The sequence below is a fragment of the Barbatula barbatula genome, assembly GCF_947034865.1.
Source record: "Barbatula barbatula genome assembly, chromosome: 10".
NCBI lineage: Eukaryota > Metazoa > Chordata > Actinopteri > Cypriniformes > Nemacheilidae > Barbatula > Barbatula barbatula.
The window spans coordinates 22,211,218-22,235,577 of NC_136773.1; the positions used below are offsets into that span (position 1 = coordinate 22,211,218).

General features: G+C 39.6%; 1 protein-coding gene across 1 annotated transcript; it reads left to right on the forward strand.

Annotated features, from left to right (window-relative positions):
- Window positions 1-1,129: 1,129 nt before the first annotated feature.
- Window positions 1,130-24,129, forward strand: iqsec3b (IQ motif and Sec7 domain ArfGEF 3b; the record flags this gene model as incomplete). The annotated part of the gene is made up of 15 exons (XM_079465450.1): window positions 1,130-1,581; window positions 4,419-4,493; window positions 8,771-8,888; window positions 9,244-9,552; window positions 10,305-10,966; window positions 13,884-14,045; window positions 14,176-14,298; window positions 15,254-15,420; window positions 16,081-16,220; window positions 17,629-17,754; window positions 17,841-17,940; window positions 18,107-18,265; window positions 18,564-18,653; window positions 18,897-18,937; window positions 21,167-24,129. The coding sequence occupies 15 exons, from the start codon at window positions 1,130-1,132 to the stop codon at window positions 21,563-21,565; spliced, it is 3,123 nt and encodes a 1,040-aa protein (XP_079321576.1). The 3' UTR covers window positions 21,566-24,129.
- Window positions 24,130-24,360: the final 231 nt, after the last annotated feature.

Below are 24,360 nucleotides of genomic sequence, written 5' to 3' on the forward strand. Positions count from 1 at the left end.
TGCGTTATTATGAATATAACAATAACAATAAACAAACGAAACAAAACTACAATGCAAAACCAGGAATGTCATATAAATCATGTATTTGTGTGGGTCACCGGCAATAAAGTGTTCTCGTGTTTATTTATAACACAGAAATAAATGCTTTCATAATAAGGTGCATAAAAGTCTCTTCATCCAGACGTTTGAAAGAGTGAATGTATTGACCTAATGTTGAACTACAATATTTTTCTTGTCTTAAAGAGTGTGTGAAACACACACAAACACACGCACACGCACGCACGCACGCACGCACACACACACACTTAACAGTACAAATAGTTTCACAAACATTACAAACCAGTAAGACCATTATAAATAAGCTGCCAAAATACTTTTTTTGTTCAGAGTTAATAATAAACTTGAAATTAAATTAGTGAAGTGAAATAAAAAAGGTTTATTATAGTAAAAGAGGGCCAATATAAAACCACATTCATTACGGTAAGGCTACTGTAGCGAAATAAAACATTATTTATTTATTTAACATTATTGATTTATTTAATATTGTTATTCGTAATGGTGATAACTGACAAAAAACTTTATACAGACAAAATAATATGGACAAAGTTACAAATAAACAAAGAAGAATACTTTAAAACAATAAAACGTTTCGATATGTGAAATTGATTAACTAAGCAGCAGAAACGTTGACAAGTAAACTTGTGAAAACTACTTTTTTTGTTGCATGTGAATTGTTTTATGTGTTTTACTCGCTTGTAAGGGCTACAATGTATTATTATGACTAAAAATAGCATATCTCGGTTTGTCGTTACTAGATTTTGAAGAAACAAACTTGCATGTGATTGCGCCTTGTTGCGTGCAATACGACGTCACTCGCGAACGTTACTCCGCCTCCTTCAATCCTCTGTTTTGACATCCTCGCATCAGCACCATCCCGCGCATCCCTTCATGAGCGCGCTGGGCACGGAGGTGGAGGCGGATGCGGGGGTCTCTCGCTCATTCGGTCTCTCTATCGGTTCAGCCATTTCAATACTAACCAGCGCTTGGAATATTTTGGGTGGCACTGTCACTGAACCATCTCACTGAAAACGCATCATTTCTTGTCGTTTTGAAAAAAAGCATAACCGGGATGTCGAGTCTACTAGATAACCCTCTGCAGGCGGTGCTGTATCTAAAGGAGCTCACCGCCATCGTGCAGAACCAACAAAGTCTAATCCAAACCCAACGCTATCGGATAGACATACTCGAGCGCCGAATGGAAGATTTAGTGCACGAGAACCGGCAGCTACGGGACTCCAGCGGCCATCACCGGCACCCTCCCCGGTATCATCCGCCTCCGCCCCCCCGGACCTCCAGCCTGCCTCGAACGAGCCCGGCCATCAGAGACTGGACGCCTTCCGTTCAATCCCAAACCCAGCAGCATCATTCCCCGCAGGACATGCAGCTTGTGCCCGCTGGACCCAGCAGTCCAGAACCCCCTGATCAAGATGTTGATGTAGCTCAGGACCCCTGCTGTCGCTCCCTGGTCCCACAAACACCTGCCACCCTGTGTCGAGCTGTGGGACTTCCACGAACATCCGAGTGAGTTATTGAATAATCACGCATAGTAGAAAATTAAAAACGAGGCGATCTAACAGCATTGAATTGTCAGGACCGATTACATTGCGCCATCAGGAGGATTACATAACAGAGACATTTCACTGTACGATGCCCACTGTAGCCTAAATATTTTATTGCACATTATTATTTTAGGATGATGCAATGCATTTGCATTTAAAGTGTTCAGAAGCTGGTTTTTTATGTTTTTTAAACTATTTGTACTTTTACGTGTGTGTGTGTGTGTGTTAGTGAACACACACTTTTTAAGATGGAAGAAAAATATTGTAGTTCAACATTAGGTCAATACTTTCACTCTTTCAAACGTCTGGATCAAGAGACTTTTATGCACCTTATTATGAAAGCATTTATTTCTGTGTTATAAATAAACACGAGAACATTTCATTGCCAGTGACCCACACAAATACATGTGTGTACTTGCTCACACACACACGGATTTGTGTGCAAAGTGGGGCTTTAAGTGACATTCCCATAGTGCATGTGAAGCTTATCCGCCAGCTGGAATCTAATCCACACTAAGAGAGAGAGAGAAAGAGAGCGAGAGCTGTGTCTGTGTGTCTTCCATTACGCCTGCTCATCTGCTTCACTGCACATCTTACGCTGCATTTGTAGAGTACTCCCTGTGTGTGTGTGTGTGTGTGTGTCTGCACGCGGGGGTCCCCACAAGCAAAACTAGCATGATACTGTACATCCTTTTCTGATTTGTGTAATGAAAACATTATCTTTTCCTTAAGGGTAAAAACTGCTTAGTCTTAGAGTTTCAGAGCGTGTTGTGTGTCTGTGTGTTCTAAGGGGCTTTGTGGGAACAGATTTTGTTGTTGCGCTAGAAATTCCTGCAGTTCAGCTGGTAGAGCATCATGGTTTTCATTCCAGGGATAACACATACTGTTAAAATGTATAGCTTTGAATGCAATTAAAGCGTCTGTCAGGAAGGTAGAAAGTGTGAGATACTTGATGGCAAGTTTCAGGGCAAAATTGCAGTCATGCACAAGCACATCTTTGTTGATCTGACAACGGCTCACTGATGTGTAATTGTTTATTTTAAGAGGTGCTGTGTTTCTTACAAGGCAATTTAAGTATTGCCCTTCAGTATTAACTTTTTTGTTCTTCATAAAGAAATCTCTGCGCCGCCGCCTCTAGAACATGGCCGAACCCCGGACACATGCCCGGTCCCCTCTTTCCCTCTCCTATCTGAAGATGACGTTTCAAAGATAATTTATTTTAACCAGGGGCCTGCCCACTAGATCCCATCCCCACCCATCTCCTCAAGGCCAACTCTCAATCAGTGATTCCTGCTCTGACCCACGTTATCAACTCGTATCTCACCACTGGTACATTTCCTGTATTCTTCAAAGAGGCCCGTATTACACCGGTACTGCAGAAACCCACTCTTAATCCTGCACTGTTAGATAACTACAGACCGGTAACTCTCCTCCCCTTCGTTGCCAAAACTCTTAAGCATGTTGTTTTTCAACAGCTCTCCTCCTTTCTCACGCAGAACAACCTCCTGGACAACAACCTGGTTTCAAGAGCGGTCATTCCACAGAGACTCTCATTGAAGCCCTGAGACGGGCAAGAGCAGTCTGTAACTCGTCTGTACTCTTCCTACTGGATCTATCTGCTGCCTTTGACACAGTTAACCACCACATCTTCCTTTCGACCCTTTAGGCTATGGGTGTCTCTGGAATGGTTCTACAATGGTTCAAGTCTTATTGCTCAGGTAGCTCATTTAGAGTATCCTGGAGAGGTGAGGTCTCGGATCCCAACATCTCAATACAGGCATGCCTCAGGGCTCAGTGCTTGGACCGTTGCTCTTTTCCTTATACATGAAATCCCTAGGTTCTGTCATTCGGAAACATGGCTTTTCCTTTCACTGCTATGCGGATGATACACAACTCCTCTTGTCTTTTTAGCCTGACAATCCGACTGTTTCTGCACGCATCTCAGCATGCCTGAGTGACATTTCGCTCTGGATGAAGGACCACCACCTGCAGCTGAACCTCGCAAAAACGTCCAGGCTCTTGTCCTCTCCAGACTGGACTATTTGCAATGCGCAACTGGCTGGACTTACAGCCTGCACAACCAAACCTCTACAGATGATCCAGAAGGCAGCAGCACGTGTGGTCTTCAATGAACGAAAGAGAGCACATGTCCCTCCTCTCTTCATAAATTTTTCATTGGCTCCCTATAGTCGCTCGCATCAAATTCAAAAGCTCTGCTCCTGGCCTACAAGACCACCACTGGTTCGGCACCCCCATATGTTCACTCACTTACTATATGTTCCCTACGCTCTGCAAACAAACGACGACTTGTAGTGTCATCCTAAAAAGGGAAAAAAATCACTCTCACGCACCTTCTCTGGATCTGTTACACATTTGTGGAATGATTTGCCCGCTGCTACAAGATCAACAGCTTCAGCTGAAAACAAATCTCTTCGATGAGCACCTGACCGATTAGTTCTGAATTCTATCTTTTTTCTACTCTTTCTATTCCTATATATATATTTATTTCTTACCAGTTTTACTGCACTAATGCTTTCTATTGTCCTTATGTTGTGCCAATTGCTTCCATTTTTAAGTCGCTTTGGATAAAAGTGTTTGCTAAATGTACAAGTAAATGTAAAATATCTTGTGTTCTGCAGAAGAATGTATTTTTGAGTGAACTATGCCTTTAACCTTCTCGATCCCAGCCCAGATTTTACATTTTCACAATGCTACACATCCTCCATAAATCACCAGAGGATGCATGAAACAACATGCAAATTATTCATTGCAATTGATGTTTCACTCTGATCTTTACAGGAGCCAGACGGTCCTGCACCAGTTCTGCTGTCCTGCGCCAGAATCTTCAGATGGAGACTCCATATCCTGCTCCGGGTGAGGATCAAACCTTTCTTTAACTATGAGCCAATCACAGGAGAGTTTGTCTTTCTACATGCCAAACAACATTTACGGAGCTCGATATGGTAAAGGAATTGTTTTTGGTGAGACTGTGATGAATCATACCGGGGTAAACTTGTTTACTGCAGCTGCCTGCATTAGTTAAGTGTTCCTCGTTGAATGATAGTGGTTTTCTCTCTCTGGTCCCTGTGTTCTCAGCCTGAGGCGTTCTGGGTGATGGGATTCAAGCTAGCGAAGTGTAATTGTGTGCTTTTGAGAGAAATAGAGTTGGTTTAAGCTGCAGGTAGAGTTTAACCCTGGATTGTCCTCTGTGGGGCTGGAAAACGTTCAGTATGGATAAGAACTGTCAATCAGGTGGACCAAGGAGTGTGTGTGAATGTGCGAACAATCTGTAATTTCTTTGCTTAAACAGTTAGTGAGCAAGCACATAAATACCTGACCCCATTTCACAACGGTATGCTTATGATAAGGATTTATAAAATGAGCTTTTGGGTACGATTTTGAATGTCAGCAGACGTAATTTGATTTAAAACACAAATACGGAGTGCACATAGTGCATATAGTAACCTTCAATTTTATGTTTTAAACCAAGATGACAAAACAACTTTGACACTTTAAGCGAAGATCAGCTTTCGGTTATCTTCATTTTTGTGATTTTGAGGGAAAGACAAATGCGAGAGAAATGAAAAAGGGGGAAGAAACAAGAAGCAAGATTTCTTTTCATTTGTTTGCTATGTGTTTCACACCTGTTCTGGTGGAACAAAATGTCTAGACATTTAGTCATTTAGCAGACGCTTTTATCCAAAGCGAATTACAGATGAGGTAAACAATGGAAGCAATTGGAACAACATTAGGACAACAAAAAGCATACGTTCCATAAAAAAAACGGTCTCATATAGACTACCACAGTATATACTGAGTTTTTCTTCAAAAGAGTAGAAAAGAGATAGAAGTCAGAACTGATCTGTCAGGTGTTGACGGTTGACATTCTTAAAGATGGCTACAGAATCTGCTGATCTTGTAGCAGCGGGCAGATCATTTCTCGCGATTTTGTCTTAGATGAATCGCTTTACTGTATCCTCACTTTTTTTCTCACTCACTTCGGATAAAAGCTTCTGCTAAATGCAAAAATGGAAATGGATTATAAATGTAGAGTTCATTTGCAAAAACAGAGTATTCAGTTTTTTTTCTTCTCAAAAATCATGTTTTATTGTGCGTTCCAAATAACATCGCTTAAACTTCAGTTGGGTTGTTTTGATTAAGGAATAACAAACAAATACAGATAACTAACACAATTGACACATAACCCAATAAAAAACATGATAATTGAAAATGTATCTGTTTTTGCAAATAAGTTTTAAATGTAAATGTAGTTTGTGCAAAATCTGTGGGCAAAGTTTAGGGTATTTATTTTGAGTTTCCGAGCATTTCTATAAAGTGGTTGTTTGCACATTCTTTAGTGGTTGCTAGGGTGTTCGGGTGGCTGCTAGGTTGTAAGTAACAGGCTCACCCCAAAGTCTCTTTTACTGTATGTTCTGGGCCCAAGATATGGCGTAGGTTTCTCTAAGGTGTTCTTGGTTGTTGCTATCTCCTCAGGATGTGTGTCTTCATATGTCTCAGGATTTGAACAAACCTTTAGCTCAACAATAACAGTATTTTTAAAGAGTTTAAACGAACAATAGAAATGAGTTGAAATGATAAACAGAAAGATTAATACCTAAATGACTTAAAGAGACAGTTCACAAAAACGTTCTTTTATTTACTCAAACTTGTGTCATTTCAAACAGATATGACTTTCTTTCTTCTGCAGAACACAAAAGAAGATATTTTGAAGAACGTTGGCAACAGCATTGCGATCCATTGTATGAACACAAAACTACAGAGACATTTCTCACAATGTGTTCTTTTGTGCCTCGCTGAAGAAAAGAGTCATATACAGGTTAAGAACCACATGAGGGTGAATAAATGATTTGTTAGGGTGAACTATTTCTTTTAGAAGGGGCTTTGCAGGAGAGAAATGATCAAAGAAAAATCAAAACAGGCATGCTGCTGGAGTATTTCTCGTTTCACACCTGTACCATTGGAAGAAAGCTTATTTATTTTAGCCACATCACAAGAAATGACATCAAACTCCCTTCTGTCTTCTTATATCACATCTCATGTCACAGTCAGGGATGTGAGACGGTTGATGCTGTAGAGCTTTCATTCGTATTTGGTCCTGAGCCCCCAATTGTGTAGCCACCTCCTAAGGATTCGTATAGAGCATCTTAAAGGGTAAGTTCATCCCAAAATCAAATTTGTGTGATTTTTTACTCACGAACATGACGTTAAACAGAACCTCCAGCGTCTTCAGAGCACAAATAAAGATGTTTAGGTGACATCCGAGAGATTTCCCCGCATGCGTCGAAGTGCCTTCGTGAACGCGCTCCAAAGACTGACAGAGGAGAATTTTTCTATTAAAATCGTTGGTTTGTTTTTCGCACATAAAGCATTCTCGTCGCTTCAGGAAAATTAAACTGAGCCAGTTTAATGGACCAATTCAACAATGTCTTTAGTACTTTTCTGGACCTTGACGACAACTATAACCCTGATGTCTATGAGGACGCCTGGAAATCTCTCGGATGTCACCTTTATTTGTGCTTCGAAGATGCTGGAAGTTCTCTAAACATGTTTAACGTCATGTGGGTGAGCAAAAAAATCACACAAATGAGATTTTGGGATGAACTTACGCTTTTATAGCATCTGTGTAATGCTCTTCAGATTGTGCATCCTGAGCCTCAGAGGCAAGCAGGAACATTGTGCTCCTCATGTATGAGTGCATGCAGGGTTTAAGTGCTCTTTACTCCAGGGTAGCGGCTAATGTGCTGACAGTGGATGCAGTCAGCAGCTTGCACTGTAAAGCAGTGTCTACGCTTAGATGGACACAGGAGGGAAAGGAAATGGGGTTGAGCTGTGGTGTTAAGCAGAAAAAACACGCTCTATCACACGTCTCATGATTTAAACATCTGTTTGGCGCTCACAGACGCTTTTTCGCACAAAATGGCTTTGTCATGTACAGGGTTATGTAAGTGTGTGTGGGGGTGTTACCCTTTAGAGATTTGGGTTGATTTCATCTTAGGCTTTGGGTTTCTTTTTTTAATTAAACAGTTTCTTCTTTTCTTCCTTTTCTTTTTTTTGTTTTAGAGAAAAATGCTGATTTTAGAATACATCTTAAAAATGCTATTTTAATGTTTTAATAAGGGTAACTTACATTTTAAGAAAATAAAAATATTACTTTACGATAAGATATTTTTCATTAATATCAGTTGCATTTGCTAACATGAACAAACATGAGCGATTTTTTTATAGCATTTATTCATCTTTAATTATGTTATTTTATACTGACACAGGTTTTTGTGTTTTTTCATGTTAGTTCATTGTGTATTCATTTGAACAATGTTTGATTTTAAAACGTGTATTGGTAAATGTCAAAATGTACACCAAGTAGTATCACTAAATGCTGTAGAAGTATTGTTCATTGTTAGCTCATTGTAATAAATGAGAACTCTTATTTTTAATTAATATATTATTATATTTGTGGCAGCTTTTGACTTCATGTTGTAGTTTTATAACCAGTATATATATATATATATATATATACATACATACATACATACAAAAATATGATACAAGTATATATACAGTACACTGCCGTGGAAAAAGTCTACTCTTTTTAGGTATGTGTTTAGGTAAAATTATCATTTTTGTTTCATTCTGGGAACTACAAAAAATGTTTCTCCCAAATTTCAAACAAAAATATTGTTTCTATTTGAGTTTATTTACAGAAAATGAAAACCGGAGAATCTCAAAATAACAGAAAACGTGCTCTGTCGTTTTCTAATATTTGTACATTATTTAGGAAAATTTCTGGATTTCTATCACAGTTTTCATGTGTCTTGTCATGCTGTCAGTCTTCCACACTGATATTGTTCACTCACTGCTATAGTTATACATTTTGTTTAATTTTACTTTTTTATTTCAGTAAAAAAAATATTGTTTCTAACATCAATTCATTGCCTATTTCGAAGTCTGAAAGTTTCAGGCGATCACCTCATTTTCCCTGAAGGCTGCGTTGCATTTAAAATGTGTGAAGCGCGGCGTGCAGTAATTAAACAGTTCATTAGCTGTGGATGCACATTGGCTTCTGATCACTCAAGATTAAAGACAGCGAATCTGGGTCAGTCACTGCTCACATGTGTGTTCTGAAACTACAGCTCGACTCCTGCTGCAAGAGAGGAAGAGAGAGATGAAAAAAAACACACCGAGTCTGATGTCGCTCCCTGCTCACATCCTCGAGAATATGAGCTCTCACCCGATCTCAAACAAAAACAGGTAAGACCCCAACACATGAGCGTTTGTGCAGGAACATGAGGATATTAATAGTATGAAAGGATGAGCATATTTTGTAAACGAATCTCAACGTCTCCATACGTGTGCAACAATGAATGTATATGGCTAGCAGAGGGTGCTACATAAATAAATGTGTTCTTTTATTTATAGAATAGAGAATAGAATGGGATGAGATGGTATTAGATGCAATGAAACGGCAAAATGGAACAGAATAAAAAAATGCAATAAAATAGAATAGAAGTATATAGAAGAATAGAAGATAACAAATTAAATCCCAGAATATAACAACTAATGTGGCGTGACACAAATTCAAGGCTTTATCCCTGTCTCTATGCAGATAGAGGAGTTGGAACAGAAGTACGGCGGTCCTCTCATTTCCCGGCGTGCGGCCTGTAAGATCCAGACTGCTTTTCGTCAGTACCAGCTCAGTAAAAACTTCCAGAAGATTCGGAACTCGGTTCTGGAGAGCGGGATTCCACGGCGGATGTCGGTGCGCAGGGTCCGGGTTCAGAGGGATGGGTATTCTGCTGAACGGGCTCTGATGGAGGACTGTACGCTCATGGGCATTCCTCTCAAACATTCAACGTCACTGCCGGTGGGCACAACGGCTACACTCACACACCTGGAAGACACATTCACGGAACAGGTGCTCTTACTGTACAAGCATGTGCTGGCAGATGCTCTTTATTCCATTACTTGTTTTGCTGTTCTCTTCTGTTTTCTTCTGCCCTGCTTAACTGTAATACTGTGTATCATCTTCTATTCTTCTGGTTTATTTAATTCTGTTTTGTTTTTCTGTTTCATTTGACTCTATATTTTCTTTTCTTGTGTTTTTCCCTGTGATATTCTATTATATTCTGTTGTTATATTCTGGGATTTAATTTGTTATCTTCTATTCTTCTATATACTTCTATTCTATTTTATTGCATTTTTTTATTCTGTTCCATTTTGCCGTTTCATTGCATCTAATACCATCTCATCCCATTCTATTCTCTATTCTATTCTCTACTCTATTACTCTATTCTTCTCTTATAGTCCTTTTCTTTTTCTATTCTATTTTATTTCATTTTATTTTTCAATTCTGTTCCGTTTCGCTGTTCTATTCTATCCCAATCCAATTTCATTCTATTGTTCTCTTAGAGTCTGATTCAAATTTCCTATTTTATTTTTTCTGTTCTTTTTGATTTTGTTACATTTCAATTTGCTGTTCTGTTCTGTTCCATTCTATTTTATTGTTCTTATTCGTTTGTTTTCCTATTATATTTCGTTATTTTGTTCTGTTTTGATTCCATTATTTTTGTTTATATTCTGTTTCATTTTGCTGTTCTATTTTTTCTGTTCTGCTCTGCTTTGCTATATTCTATTTTATTTTATTCACTTTGCCTTTCTCCCTGCAAGGTGGAGTCATTAGCAAGGTCCATCGATGAAGCTTTAAGCAGCTGGAGTTTGGTACGAGACGGCGAGGCAGAGAAGTCCTCTTCGTTTCCTCCCTCTGGGTCTCATCATGAGGGACTTCTGATGGACTCCTCCACCCTACAGGAGGCCACGCACAGCAGCTGTGTGGAGAACATACCCCGCAGCGCCAGTAAGCTTATGATGGCTTTCAGGGACGTGACCGTTCAAATTGACAACCGTAACTTTCGCCTGTCCTCATCCATGCTGGAGTCCGTTTCCCTGGGTAATGGCGTATCCAAGGAGACTAGCTCAGAAGCCCAAACCGGAGGGCAGAACGTAGGCCGGTCGGAATCATCCGTCAATGTCGAACCTGAGTTTCCAGTGCCGCCAACCGGTGAGGAAGAGAAGGAAAAACAGCAGCCAACCGGATTGGATGTAGCGGGCACAGGGGCGGGCCAGGAGAGGAAATCAACCAGTCAGATTGCGCCTGAGACGGCGGAAAACAGTTCAGAGCCTGTTAGTAGCAGCAGCACCTCGACATCAGCATGTGAGACGATGATTATGTCTTTGCCCCGTCCACACTGCCAGGACACTCCCTGCGGCACCCTCTCCACGGATATCAGCCGAAAACGCCTCTACCGCATTGGGCTCAACCTCTTCAATGTGTGAGTACAAAATTAAAGGTCAACACTTGCTGAACCATCTTCAGGAGTGTTCTACAAACCAGAAGGGCCTCAAGATGACTTAAAATTATTTAAAATAAATGTTAAAATCAGCTAAAACAACTACAAATCAACTAAAACAAAACGGCTGAAACAACTACAAATAGTGTTTGGATACTATTACAATGAATACACATCTTTCTAATTATGCCAAGACCTGGAATATAGATATGAGGTTGGGTTTAATGTAATAACAGTAATTATCAACAGGTTTTTGGCATTTTCTGGGGAAAAAGTGAATGCAATGAAGCTGGGATGCTGTGCATGGTTGCCACGGCAGCTGCTTGAGTGGTTCTTGTTGCTATGCACTTGTTGCTATGGGGTCACTAGGGTCTTTTTGTGGGAGTGATTTTTAGGGCGTTAATGGGTTGTTGCTAGGATGTTCCAAGATGTTGCCCACGTAGTTGCTTACTGGCCCGTGTCAAAAGTCTGTATGACGTTCTGTTCCCTACATAAGGTCAGGTTCATCTAGTAAACCATCTGGAGGAACAGAATGTACTAGTCATCTATCTGAGGTCTGTAGCACAGTGTAGGATTACAGACATGTCAAAGTTTAATACTTGGAGGTATTATTTTGCTTAAAGCTCTAACTCCTAGGGATCGCCAAACACTATCAGCTTAATTTAACAGATTGGCAAAAGCTCACCACGGGCAAATGTGTGTGGCCCTTCTCCTGCAGATATACAGTACCACAAATTTCTTGGTGAAAAAGAGCTTTTTTGCCTTGTCTGCTTGCCAGTGACTAAATAGCCGAGTGCTCTTTCTTTCAGTTTACTGACATGCACGCACACGTATGCATACACGCATATTCATAATTTCTATATTATTCTTCCTTAGGCCTGATTGTAAGACTCCATTTTGCCTGTATATCATCTCACACATAGGAGTGCGCACACAATCCTCACAGTCTTCGGAGTGTATCAACACTCAATTGAAATCTCAGATCAGATTTACTTTGACGTGCTTGAATTAAATAGCACGACGGTTGCTTTGGTAACCAGGTGATCTACACACACACGCACACACACACACACTTTCATTCACGCTGTGTGAATAAGAGACAATCTGCTTCATGTGAGCTTCCTGTGATGATGTGTGTACATTCTAAGCACGTTTTATTCTCGTGCTATGTAGTGCGTATCTGTAATGAGTGTGTGTTTGCCTGTATATAAGGTCAGATGGTGTGGAATTGGTCAGTGTGCTGTAAATGATGCACATGGCACGGTGATGTCATCTTTAGGAAACAAATAGAGAGAGATAGAGAAAAAATAATCTCTAGAAGATTTATAATACATCATATCTGGGTTTTAAAGACCATTTTAAAAACGCATTGCAAATTATATTTGCAAATTGTGTTTTCTATTTGTGGATGTTCAAATTGTGACAATGCAAATGCAAATCAGGATCTAAAGCCTATAGGATATATTTTGAAAAAAGTCCTTCACATATGTGTCCTGTTAAATATAATTTCATAAGATGTATATTGATCTGTATTGAAATGAGCTAATTGTTTATTGAACCTTTTTGCATTTGCATGAATTGAGTAATAGCACTCTTGAAATTCAGTCATTTATTCAGTTATGAATTTTTAAAAGTGAAAGAGAAACTGTATGAAAGCACATAATTGAAAGTCTAGACTTGTGGGTGGTAAACACTGCGTAATATTTTCGACACCAGCAGTGCATAAACATTATAAAATATATGAAAATGTATGCAAAAAAGTTTGACCTCCATTGCATAAAGGGCGAATATTTAACCGTCTAGACTGGCGGGCTATAAATGACATTAGGATTTATTCATTTATAATAATCATAGAAATACAACTGTTTTTGGTGTCTCTCTGTACTGTCAGCTGATATCTGCGAAATATTGGCAGGCGTAATTGAAGAGAACGTTAGAAATGAGATTGTGAACACAGGATCATTGCAGTGGGGTTGTGGGTGGGCTGTCGAGACAGATGGCGCTGAGCATGTGTGTACAGCTGACATATGCAACAAGATGTTAACTGATGTGAAAAGAATCATCTGTCGCTGATCGTTTGTGGCCATGAATGATTCCGCGGTCACACTTGGCTTTGAGCATGCTAAACTCATTCGGACAGTGTTGCAAAAATGTGCAGGAGCGATGCTTCCATCTTTCACATGTCTGTACCGTTTTGATCTTCTATTGGTCTCATGCATTTACATGATGCGAATTTGCAGGTGAAAGTTCACCAAATTTGAACTTTGCTATGCAGCGATATGCAAAATATCTTCGGCCTGTTGCATTTTAATGCGTATGAATGGAAGTCAGTGGAGCAAAACGGCAAGTGTGACCGGGCCTTATACTTTCTTAAAACATACTGGACACATTTCCCAGATACCTGCACACAAACTCAGACTGTTCGCCTTCATTAATATACACTGAAAATCATCACTTTTTTTAATCTACATGAATGTGCCATTGCACAAAAGACGTCGCACAAAATCCTAAGTATACATAAAAAAAACTAAACATTTGTGTGCTTTTTGTATGTACTAAGTACTCAGTATATTTAAATTGTGTAAATTAAATTGAATATTAAAGTACTGAGTATTATATCAATTGAACTGTACTGTTTCACTTCAATTTTTAGTTCATAAAAGTCTGTATTGTGAAAACTTAAATAAACATTTTCGTTGTAAGGGTCGACAATGATCTTGGAAAAAAAAAAGTTTTTTCCATTTCTGTGTGACCTATCCCTTTAAACATTACATAAAGGAAATAATACTATTTACTATTGTATCAAAAACTATCGTTTTTTATTTAAACGAAAAATACACCTTTAAGCACTTCCACCCCAGTTTTGTGTTATCTTAATAGAATCTTTATCTTTCTGTAGAAATCCAGACAAAGGCAATCAGTTCCTGATATCCAGGGGCTTCATTCCAGACACAGCCATAGGCGTTGCCCACTTCCTGTTACAGAGGAAGGGCTTGAGCCGACAGATGATTGGAGAGTTTCTGGGTAACAGCAAGAGACAATTCAACAGAGATGTCTTAGAGTGAGTCACAGGACAGGTCTACATACAGCTCTATAGTTTCTTCCTCACAATGAATAAAAGATGTAATGCCCATATTTTTGATGATAAGAACTGGTTATTCCTGTTCTTTTGGTTTGTGTTGCCGACTTAGCTGTGTGGTGGATGAGATGGATTTTTCCATGCTGGAGTTGGATGAAGCTCTGAGGAAGTTTCAGTCTCACGTGCGAGTTCAGGGCGAAGCTCAGAAAGTCGAGAGGCTCATCGAAGCGTTCAGGTGAGAATCACAAACACAAGCCTGCAATCTGCCATTCCAAATGTTCATTTAATCTTGATTTCTAGATGTTTTGTGGTCAATCCAGTCAAACCTCATGAGTGAAATAAAATCATCCAACAGCAATGTCAAAGACTGACAGCATGACAAGACATGTGAAAACTCTGATAAAATTTAAGGTTATCGCATAAACACGTAAAAAATAAACACGTTTGATAAAGACGTTTAAAAAAATCACACATTTATATATATATATATATAAATGTCTTTATTAAAAGGTGAAACATCACAGATGAAAGGAATATATTTTAATCCTTTAAACAAAGCTCAAAACTCTCCAGTGCTGTTTACACGGGTCTCGTTTTGATCCCACGTGAGATCTTTCTGAACTGATGGATGGCATACGAATGGATTAGACAGACGGTTAATTCCAGCGTTATGCATGTGACATTTTCAGTAAAACTTGAAATTCTCAGAAAATGTATTTATTACCAATATATTGAAACATCTGTTTATATCAACAAATGGAGAAGGGATTGCTTTTATAAAACTTGTTTATTTTTCATGTGCCCATTTATGAGGAATATGTACCGTTATGGATGTGACAATTCACTTACACTCTTAAAAATGAAGGTGCTTCCCAGCAACGCCATAGAAGAACCATTTTTTGTTCCACGGAGAACCGTTCAGTCAAATCCCTTCCTTACCTTTTATAAGAACCTGTTTTCGCCATTTAGTCAAATGCTTTCTTCTATGGCATCGTGAAGTACCCTTATTTTTAAGAGTGTACCTAAAACTATGCTTTAAAACACTGTTACGTTATGAATTCAGTTAAGAGCGACTACACAGCTTTATTAAAATCAGGTTTTCACCAAAGTAGACATTTATATGGAATTGCACAGACGTCTTGGTCTCATCTAGTTGTTTTCTCAACACCTCATGTCCTTTTTTCTTTCAGTCAGAGGTACTGTATGTGTAACCCTGACGTGGTTCAACAGTTTCATAACCCAGACACCATCTTTATCTTGGCCTTCGCTATTGTACTGCTGAACACCGATATGTACAGTCCCAACATCAAACCAGAGCGCAAGATGCTGTTAGAAGACTTCATACGTAACCTCCGAGGTGAGATGGGTGTCCTCATAATCCAAAAGTGATGAAAACCTGACAAACCCTATTTTGGGGACAAAAAACGAAGTTAACGCATACGTGCGATCACCGACTCTTCATTAAAACTGGAGTTGTTTGGTGTTGTGATGATTTTAGTTAAAATCTTGACAAATTATTAATCTTTCCATCTCCATAAATTTGCCTTATTATCAGATCAAAAGACGAATGCAGATGATCTCCACGGAGCGTAGGCAGAGAGTGTGTGTAGTGTTTTGGACAGCTTCCTGGTCTCTGATCAAACACTTCCTGGCGCTATAACAACCACACGCTGCAGGAGAGGTTCTTTAAAGTGAAAAACAAAGCCAGGGCTACACGGTTATGAGTCAAACACTGGTGGATGACAGACCTGTTTCCCACGGCCTCATAAATCTTTACTTGAGACACAAAATCTGTCACCACAATGCTTACAATGACGTTTTAGATTGTTGATATACATTGTCCTTGCTTCGAAAGAAAAACGGCCATCGCTGTCACAGAGCCCATCTGGGGATATTCATGCAAATACACCTGATGCCAAACGTCACTTTTGGATTATTTATTTTGTTTTCTACTATAAGGAATGTAGTTTAGCTGGGAGTGTTCACAGACGAATGCATAGTGTTATTATTCTTTTAGGGGTGGATGATGGGGCGGACATTCCCCGTGAGATGCTGGCTGGGATTTATGAGCGGATACAGCAGAGGGAACTACGTTCCAATGAGGATCATGTGACGTATGTTACCAGGGTGGAGCAGAGCATTCTGGGAATGAAAACGGTGAGTCGGTTCTCTACCAATTAAACACAGAGGTCAGACAAACGTGAAGAATGCATCATTTGGTTCGCTTTCATTTGAAAAGGTGATTGGAGACAAAAGCGACCGTCTCCATTTATAGACGGTTTCATCGGATGCACGCGCTGGCACAAAGTTTGGTTATAATGTAAACATTTATTTTATTTTTAATCGATATTCATATTAATTTATTTTATTTAATTGTATATTAATTGTATTAAATTTCATTATGACAACTCATTCTTTGCAGAGGTCTATCGGAAGTTAGTTTGGGCCACATATCGTTGTTGCTGCTGTTGAAACCGTCTATAGTGAGTCTTGTGTGTCTAGGTTTTTGGCTTTTAAAGGATTTTTTGTTCATATCACAAATAAAAATTGAGTTCCAAAGTTACAAAATCCAATAAAAAACAACAAAAGTAACGTCAATGGTGTGCCCATGACGTCATACTGTTGACATGGAGACAGTGTGAAGAATAGCATGATAGCTTCACAGAAAGTCAACATGGGTTCCATGTATACAATTGAAATCTGAAATAAGGTTCTTAAATTGACCCAAAAAACATTCCCAAAGTTTTTCTAGCATCAGTGAAAAAAAGAAAAGATTTGCCGAAGGGAACAGTTTGTGATATTCATATTAGAGTCTGTGGTTGTTAATTTCTTTTCCACTTTAATGAATCCAGTTACGTGTGCGTGAGATATGAAGATTTTAGATTTAAAATGCTCATTACTATGAGGATGTAATTTTAGATTTCAGAACACAGCGAGCCTCCGCATGAAATATTAACACCCAAAAAGACAATCCTGCGCTCATCATGTCATTCCAACCTTTATGACTTCTTTTCATGGAACACAAAGAAAGAAACGTCTATCTCATTTTCCTCCTACAGAAAGGGCTTGTAACAAGATCCATAAAAGGGAAGGAAGGAGGCGGGAACCGACGAACATAAAAATAACTCCTAATTAATAAACTCAAACGTAAATAAACACACACAAACCATAACATCAAATCCAGGCCTGGTCCTCTCTCACTGACGGTCCGGTCGCTCGTCCTCTTATGCTCCCGATCTCCTCCGTGATACGAGACCGGCCTCGAATTCCGGCTCTCGTCCCGCCTACCTCACTACAGTGCTACAACCTGTTATCCTTCTGCGCTACAAATCCCGCGCGATTTTCGGGATCATTTTCCTGCGTGAATCTTAAAGGACTCCTGAAGGAATGTACCCTGTCCTGTTGGTTTTTACATAATCCACATTTGTGTAATTCCATAGTTTATTTTTATTCGAATACATATAAACATAGACTGCACATTTGACGTCAGTGACGTGACCAATCGTGGCATACCTTATTTTAATGCGCGAATTCATCCGATATTTGATCTCTCCGTCTCTCTCAGATACTGTCGGTCCCTCACCGCAGGCTGGTGTGCTGCAGTCGACTCTATGAGGTCACAGACGTCAACAAACCGCAGAAACAAGCATCACATCAGAGGGAGGTCTTTCTTTTCAACGATCTCATAGTGGTGAGAGAGACACGCATGTGCATGAACTGTAATCACGTGTGGATGCAAACAGCTGAATAAAAGCGGTTCTGTCTCTGTGATGTTAGATTCTGAAGCTGTGTCCTAAGAAGAAGAGTACAGCCACATACACATTCTGCAAAGCCATGGGCTTACTGGGCATGCAGTTTCATCTGTTTGAGAATGAGTGTGAGAATTCACGCACACGGACACACACTGATAAATACGCATTGCTTACAATAGACCAAACCTTCATGAATTCATGAACACAATGCATGGCAGTTCAATAGAAAAGTTGCTCAAATATTTGCAGTGTCAATCTTTGTAATGTTTGCGTTGTGTGTTGTTTTTTCAGATTATCCTCATGGAATTACGATATTGTCTCCGTTCTCCTCGGAGAAGAAGCAGGTGGTGAGTTTCTGTTCTCAGAGCGCTGAGGAGCTGCTCAAGTTTCTAGAGGACCTGAGAGAGAGCATCGCTGAGGTGGCCGAGATGGAGCAGATTCGCATCGAGTGTGAGTCTATATTTCAACCTTTTATTCGTCTTTTAAGATTTTTTCTTTTAAGTACCTCCAGTCATATAAAGCTGATTTTCTCCAACCAAATAACTATATAACCTACAAATAATATACACTACAGTGTAACGGATGTAGAAATAACACATGTAACGTAGTCATATATTAGGTTTGTTAGTTGTTTCAATTATTTTGAGCATCCCGTTCATTATTTTGAAGTAAATTTTAGTTGAAACTGTTTTCTCTGTGATGGGAATGTTCTGCACGGATTAAAGCGAATTCTTTATGTGCATCTCAGGGGAACTAGAAAGACAACAAGTCGTGAGAAATCAGACCAACAAGAACGGAACACAGCTAGACATCCACGCCCGGCCTAGTTCTGCTTCAGGTACACACACAAACACAGAGGCTTGCTTTCATATCTTCCCAGGGACTTGCCATAGACTTGAACTGTTTTTATATTGACCTAATGGTATTTTTTATCCCTTCCCCTAACAACACCATTAAACCAAACGTGCATTTGAACCATTTCATGTAGATGGATCTCAGTTTTTATTATCTTACGTACGTACCTGAACCGCAGCTTACACAAAGCAAGAAGACTGTTTTTGATTATGTGTTTGCATTACAGGGGATGACTTCTTTGACAAAACCGGAAGCAACACGGTAGAGGTTTGTACCAGTTTGGACACACATGGGGGAATTCACTAGGAATAAAACTAGTTGACATGCTGTCTGTCTTTAACTGCCTGATTCACTCTAATGAGCAGACAGACCCCCAAAATCTGTACTGGGCACAATTCCTGCTCTTGTAGGTCGGTTCAAAGTGCTTCATTAGAGTTTTGAAGAATGCAATAGACGACCGTCATCAGACATATTTCACAGCATCGCTTCATGCCGGCACCTGAAGGGGCGCTTTTCAAAAACCTGGAGTACACTTGACTACACGCTGCGTTTGGATATGTGCCCAATTAAACCACTCCTCTATAGTATACTGTATCACCGCCTGCTATTTGCGAGAGAATACTAAATAGCATTTATTGCAAATGCAATTTATTATAACAATTTGCATTAAAGGGAGGGGAAGAGAATGACATTGAAAGACAGTACAGCATTATTCAACCGTACAGTTTAACAGCGAATTTCCCCCTTGAATGTTTAAATGACATGTGCATGTGTTTGTGTATTGATGGGTGGCGACGGCATGTATTTGTGTGTGTGTTTTATTGTATATTTAGTTGTTATTGCTGTCTCCTTGCAGAAACAGAGAAAACCTCACACCCCCCGTCCTTTAACTCCTGACCCTTCAGCGTGTCCCCTCGGTTCATCAGTGCGGAGACGCCTGCCCTCGGTGTCTTTGCCATCACACACTTCCACCCTAGTGCAAAGCAATAACAACCCCACCACAACCCCCGTCCTTCATGATATATAATCTATAGCCTCTTATTCTGGCTTTTGCTGTGTTTATAACTCTACATAAAGCTGGCGATGTTATGGGGTGAAATATTTAAAACTCTTCTTATTAGATGTTTTGAAATTTGTCATTGACGTATCCAGATATGTCGCAGTAATAAGCGCCTTCACACATATGGCGTTTGCTCTAAATTTAACAGCATTTATCCACATGGAAGCCATGCGAGAAGAGAAGCTGCTGTTGAAATGCTGGCAAATAGGACCTGGAGACGTGCCCAAACATTAGATCATGTTGTTGGATCATATATTGCACCAAAAATTGTCTGACAGCAAACGCCAAACATCACAGCATCTTAAACACTGTGAGACAAATATACAGCCGCAAAAAGAAATTAGGCCATGTTGAAATCAGTTTTTCAGATGTACTATTTATAGGTATTTGTGTAGGTAAAATGAAAATTTTTGTTTTAGTCTGTGAACAACTAACATTATTTATCCCGAATTTCAAATAAAAATATTGTTTCTTTTAGCAGAAAATGAAAACTGGAGAGCAGAGAGAAAAGTGAACAGCTCAGCGCTGAAGACGCGATTAACATCAGTGTGTTTTCAGGGTATGGCACACACGTCTATAAGTCAGAAGGAGTAAATTCGCGCTCGAGTTGATAGCCTCAAGGGCTGCCAGGTGTTTTTAAAGATGGATAAAATTATAACCCTGATTATCAGCGCAGTAGTAAATGAAACTCATATCTGCTCATTATTCATATCATGATCATCAAAGCAGGAAATGATGTTTAATGATGATTAATATTACATAATCAGCAGTGAAATCATCATGGACATCTCCCAATCCCTGATTCAAATGAATCCCTGAATGAAAATTCAAAGCTTACAAAAGAAACCATAACCGTGGTATTTGTGTTAAAGGTCCAGTGTATATCATTTAGCAGCATCTAGTGGTGAGGTTGTGAATTGCAACCAATGGCTCCCCTCACCCTTTCGAAGCACGACGGTGGCTGACACAGAACTAAAATGTCCTTTCTTTGCCGAAGGAGATAACGTATTTACGAAACGCAGAGCACTTTGTGGGTTTAGGGCTACTGTAGAAACAACATGACAAATTTCATGTAAGGGGACCCGTGGGGTATGTAGTTGAAAATATCTCATTCTAAGATTCATTATGTAAGATCTTTATACACTGTAGACATAGTTACATATATTATATTGTATTCCTCTCAATACATCCTCAAAAAGAAAATCACGTTTCGAAAAGTACAGAAATGGCTAAATGTGTGAAGCGCTTATTGTGACAACGTTTTCACCCACTGCAGATGCGCTGTGCGTACGACGGCATAGTAAGTCGTGGTGCCGTGTTTTGCCGCCTGCATGCTGTGTGGCATGGCCTTGTCGTGTTTTTCCGCACCAGAGGGCCGTGAGAGTGCAGCAGGCCAGGCTGATAACGCTTCCTGCTTCTGGCTGTTTCTAAACTAGGTGTCAATTCACAACAGGCTCCAAACGTACCAACTCAGCTCTCCTCTGGCCCCACCCAGCACTCAGCAACAGCTGGCCGTCCTGCCTAGCCCCGCCCTCACCATGTCCCCCGACACCCTGATCCAGTGCCAGCAGATCGTCAAGGTGATCGTCGTCGACGCCGCCGGGCGTGGCCACGTGGAGGCGTTCCTCAGCCACAACCCCACCCACCGCCTCATCCAGTCGGCCGTCTCCACGCCCACCAGGTCACGGGAGGGCGGCGCTCAGACGCAGCCGCCCCTCCCTCCGCCACCGCCTCCTTATCACCACCCACATCAGTTTTGCCCCCCCACCCCTCCGCCTCCGCGCCACCTGCTGAGCCAGCGCAGGTACTCCAGCGGGACGCGCAGCCTGGTTTGAGTGCACGATGCGTTTAAAAGATGCTCCCGTCAGTATTTACTCACCCTCTGGGTTTTACAAACCCGTTTGGAACACGAAATATTGTTTGAGGTCCACAAGAAAAAACAACATACAGGTTTGCAACATAGTGAGGGCTGGTGAATAATGACAGCGTTTTTGTTTTGGGTGAATGAATCCTTAACCAACTGCACAAACACGAAAGAGCACAAACAGGTCATTGTGAAGTATCTATCGAAAGACACTGGAGTTAAACTCTTACTGTAGGTCCTCGTGGCCTTAAAAGTGAATTTGTAAAGTGAGTAGATCTAGAGTGTGTTTAGAAGGGTTTGTCAAATCTTGTTTTACATGTTTACCATTTCCTCTTATGAGGTGTATATATATTTTGATTTCAAATGTCGTGTGACCCTAAAAATTGGATCGCAGAGTATAGAAAGTGTGGTCGTGGAATTTTGTGTCACTACACACCAATGTAAAAATAACGCAGTTAAGTTCACATGGGCTATATGCACGTGTTACTTCCACGATTCACGGTAAGAACCCTCGGCAGTTTCCGGTTGGAGCAGAGAGAAAATGGAAATGGAGAAAATAGTAAAAATGTTGCGGCTCTACCGTATTTGAAGTGATACCATTTCTCTCTCTGCTTTAAGTCTCCCCAACCAGAAACTGCCTTGGGTTCTTCGCGCGAAACGCATATACCCTATTGACACGTGTAGGCTAAAATCACATTCACGTGTGTTGAATCTAAGGCCATTTAATTTCATGATGAGATGAAAAGGAAGACTTTCATTTTGACATTAAGTGATTTGTAACTACCCAAATAAAAATAAATTCTCATGACTTCATAAAGATTTAGTTCTATGTAGTTGGCATCCTCAACTTACTTCTGCGTCAGGTCAGCAGCATCCTGTGTTGACCAATCACGTGTTTGAGTCACGAACCCTTTAAGATGTTTATAGCTGCTCCTTACTGTTGCCTCGCCACAACTTGATCTCAAAGCCCTTCCGTTAAAAACTGATTTTGAGTAAAGATTGTTCTGTAGCAATACAAAGCTGTATTGAAATAATCAATGTCACCTGCAGGCCAGAGCCAATTAGCTTCTAAAGATATCTGTCATGTCATTGGTTATCAAACAATTTGGGGGTTATTTCGCTATATCAATCATATTGTTTTGACATTTTAAATAACACTCTTAAAAGCTATAATGTACAACATAGTCAACTCATATTAAACTACGTAACACTATTCATTTATTTCAAACGGAAATGAAGAATTTTCAAATATTTATGTATATTCATTCTGCTGAACTTTTAAGCGTTGTGCAATGTTAAGGATTTATCCATGATGGCTTTATAGGAAAGCTACAAACATCTTCAACTCTAGAATCTGTCGATGTGAATTAGAAGATTATATTGAATCTTTTCAAAAATGTTACAAATGTTATGACGAATAAATAATTGACAATAGATGTATACGGGGCGATACAACAATGAAAATGTTTCCAAATTGTATTTTCACTTGACACGTGTGCTATTCGTTTCCAATGTTTGTGTAAATAAAAACAGAATATTTATTTTATTAGAATGTCATACGGATTTGAAGGCACTGATGTAGTGATGTGTCGGGAGTCAGACCGTGTCATATCCAGCGGTTTATTGAGTCTCAGTTCGTTCAGAGCGACTCAGTAGCGTGTAACTGTGATTCAGCCTGGTGCTCAGGTAGCGTCATGTGATAACCAGGTGCACATCCAACCTTGGAAAAAAGATGAAATGTTATATTCACAGGCTATGACTGAGAAATTGTATATTTTTGAGCCTCATCACTTTAATATAGTTTGAATTATTTTTTGAAAAAACGATGAATTATGTACTTGCAACTTTAAAGTCATGTTTTCTGTATTGCATGTCACAACGGTCTCATATGTTTATGTGCAGATATTTAATTCAGAGTATATTTTAGATGCCCACATTTATGTTACTATTTCATTTGGTTTGTTTTGAATTGAAAAAGCTACAGTAGTTTTAATTTTGCATATATAGTTTGTTTTTCAAGGCATTATTTAAAACGATGTCATTCTGTGCCAAGACACAGATACTACAGAAAAGCAGCAAAAAATGTATTTATAAATCTATTTATTCATGAAGTAGGATGACGAAAGCTTTACTGTATAGTTTGCACAGCTGTGTCTATTCATTAGGATACGCTGATGATCAGACAGAAATCCTCTCCATCATGTGTTACAGAACATTTCATATTCACTGAACACGCTCCAAAAACATTTCATTTCTTTCCACGTGCAACCCGACTGGAAAGTTGTATTTCTAAAATGTATTTCAAACAACCCAAGAGTAATATATGTCTCTGAAGTCATCATTCGCTTTTAACTGGGGTCGATATGACCTTGATGACGGTCAAAGCAATGGTCCAATCTCACATGTTTTTACAATCTATATTTGTATTGAGCACTATTGTGAAGTTTTATATAGCGTAAAGATACTTGATACGCTCATATTCATATCCTGTACAGTAAATGCAATTTCACTATAGCTGAATCATTAAACGTGCAGACAAGTAAAACAAATGGTGTTTGTGTAATTTTTTGAAAGAAATAGCATGTTGTCTGTTATTATGATGTACTCGGTAATGTTACAGTAAGAGTAAAGTCATTGTTTGGATAAATGTCTTATACTGTGAACTGGATCCATTATGCTTTTATGGTGCCAGCACATTGATTAAACTTGACATTTGAGTGTTGCCTAACTAATGAGAATAAGCCTAATTATAAACATTAGCATTTA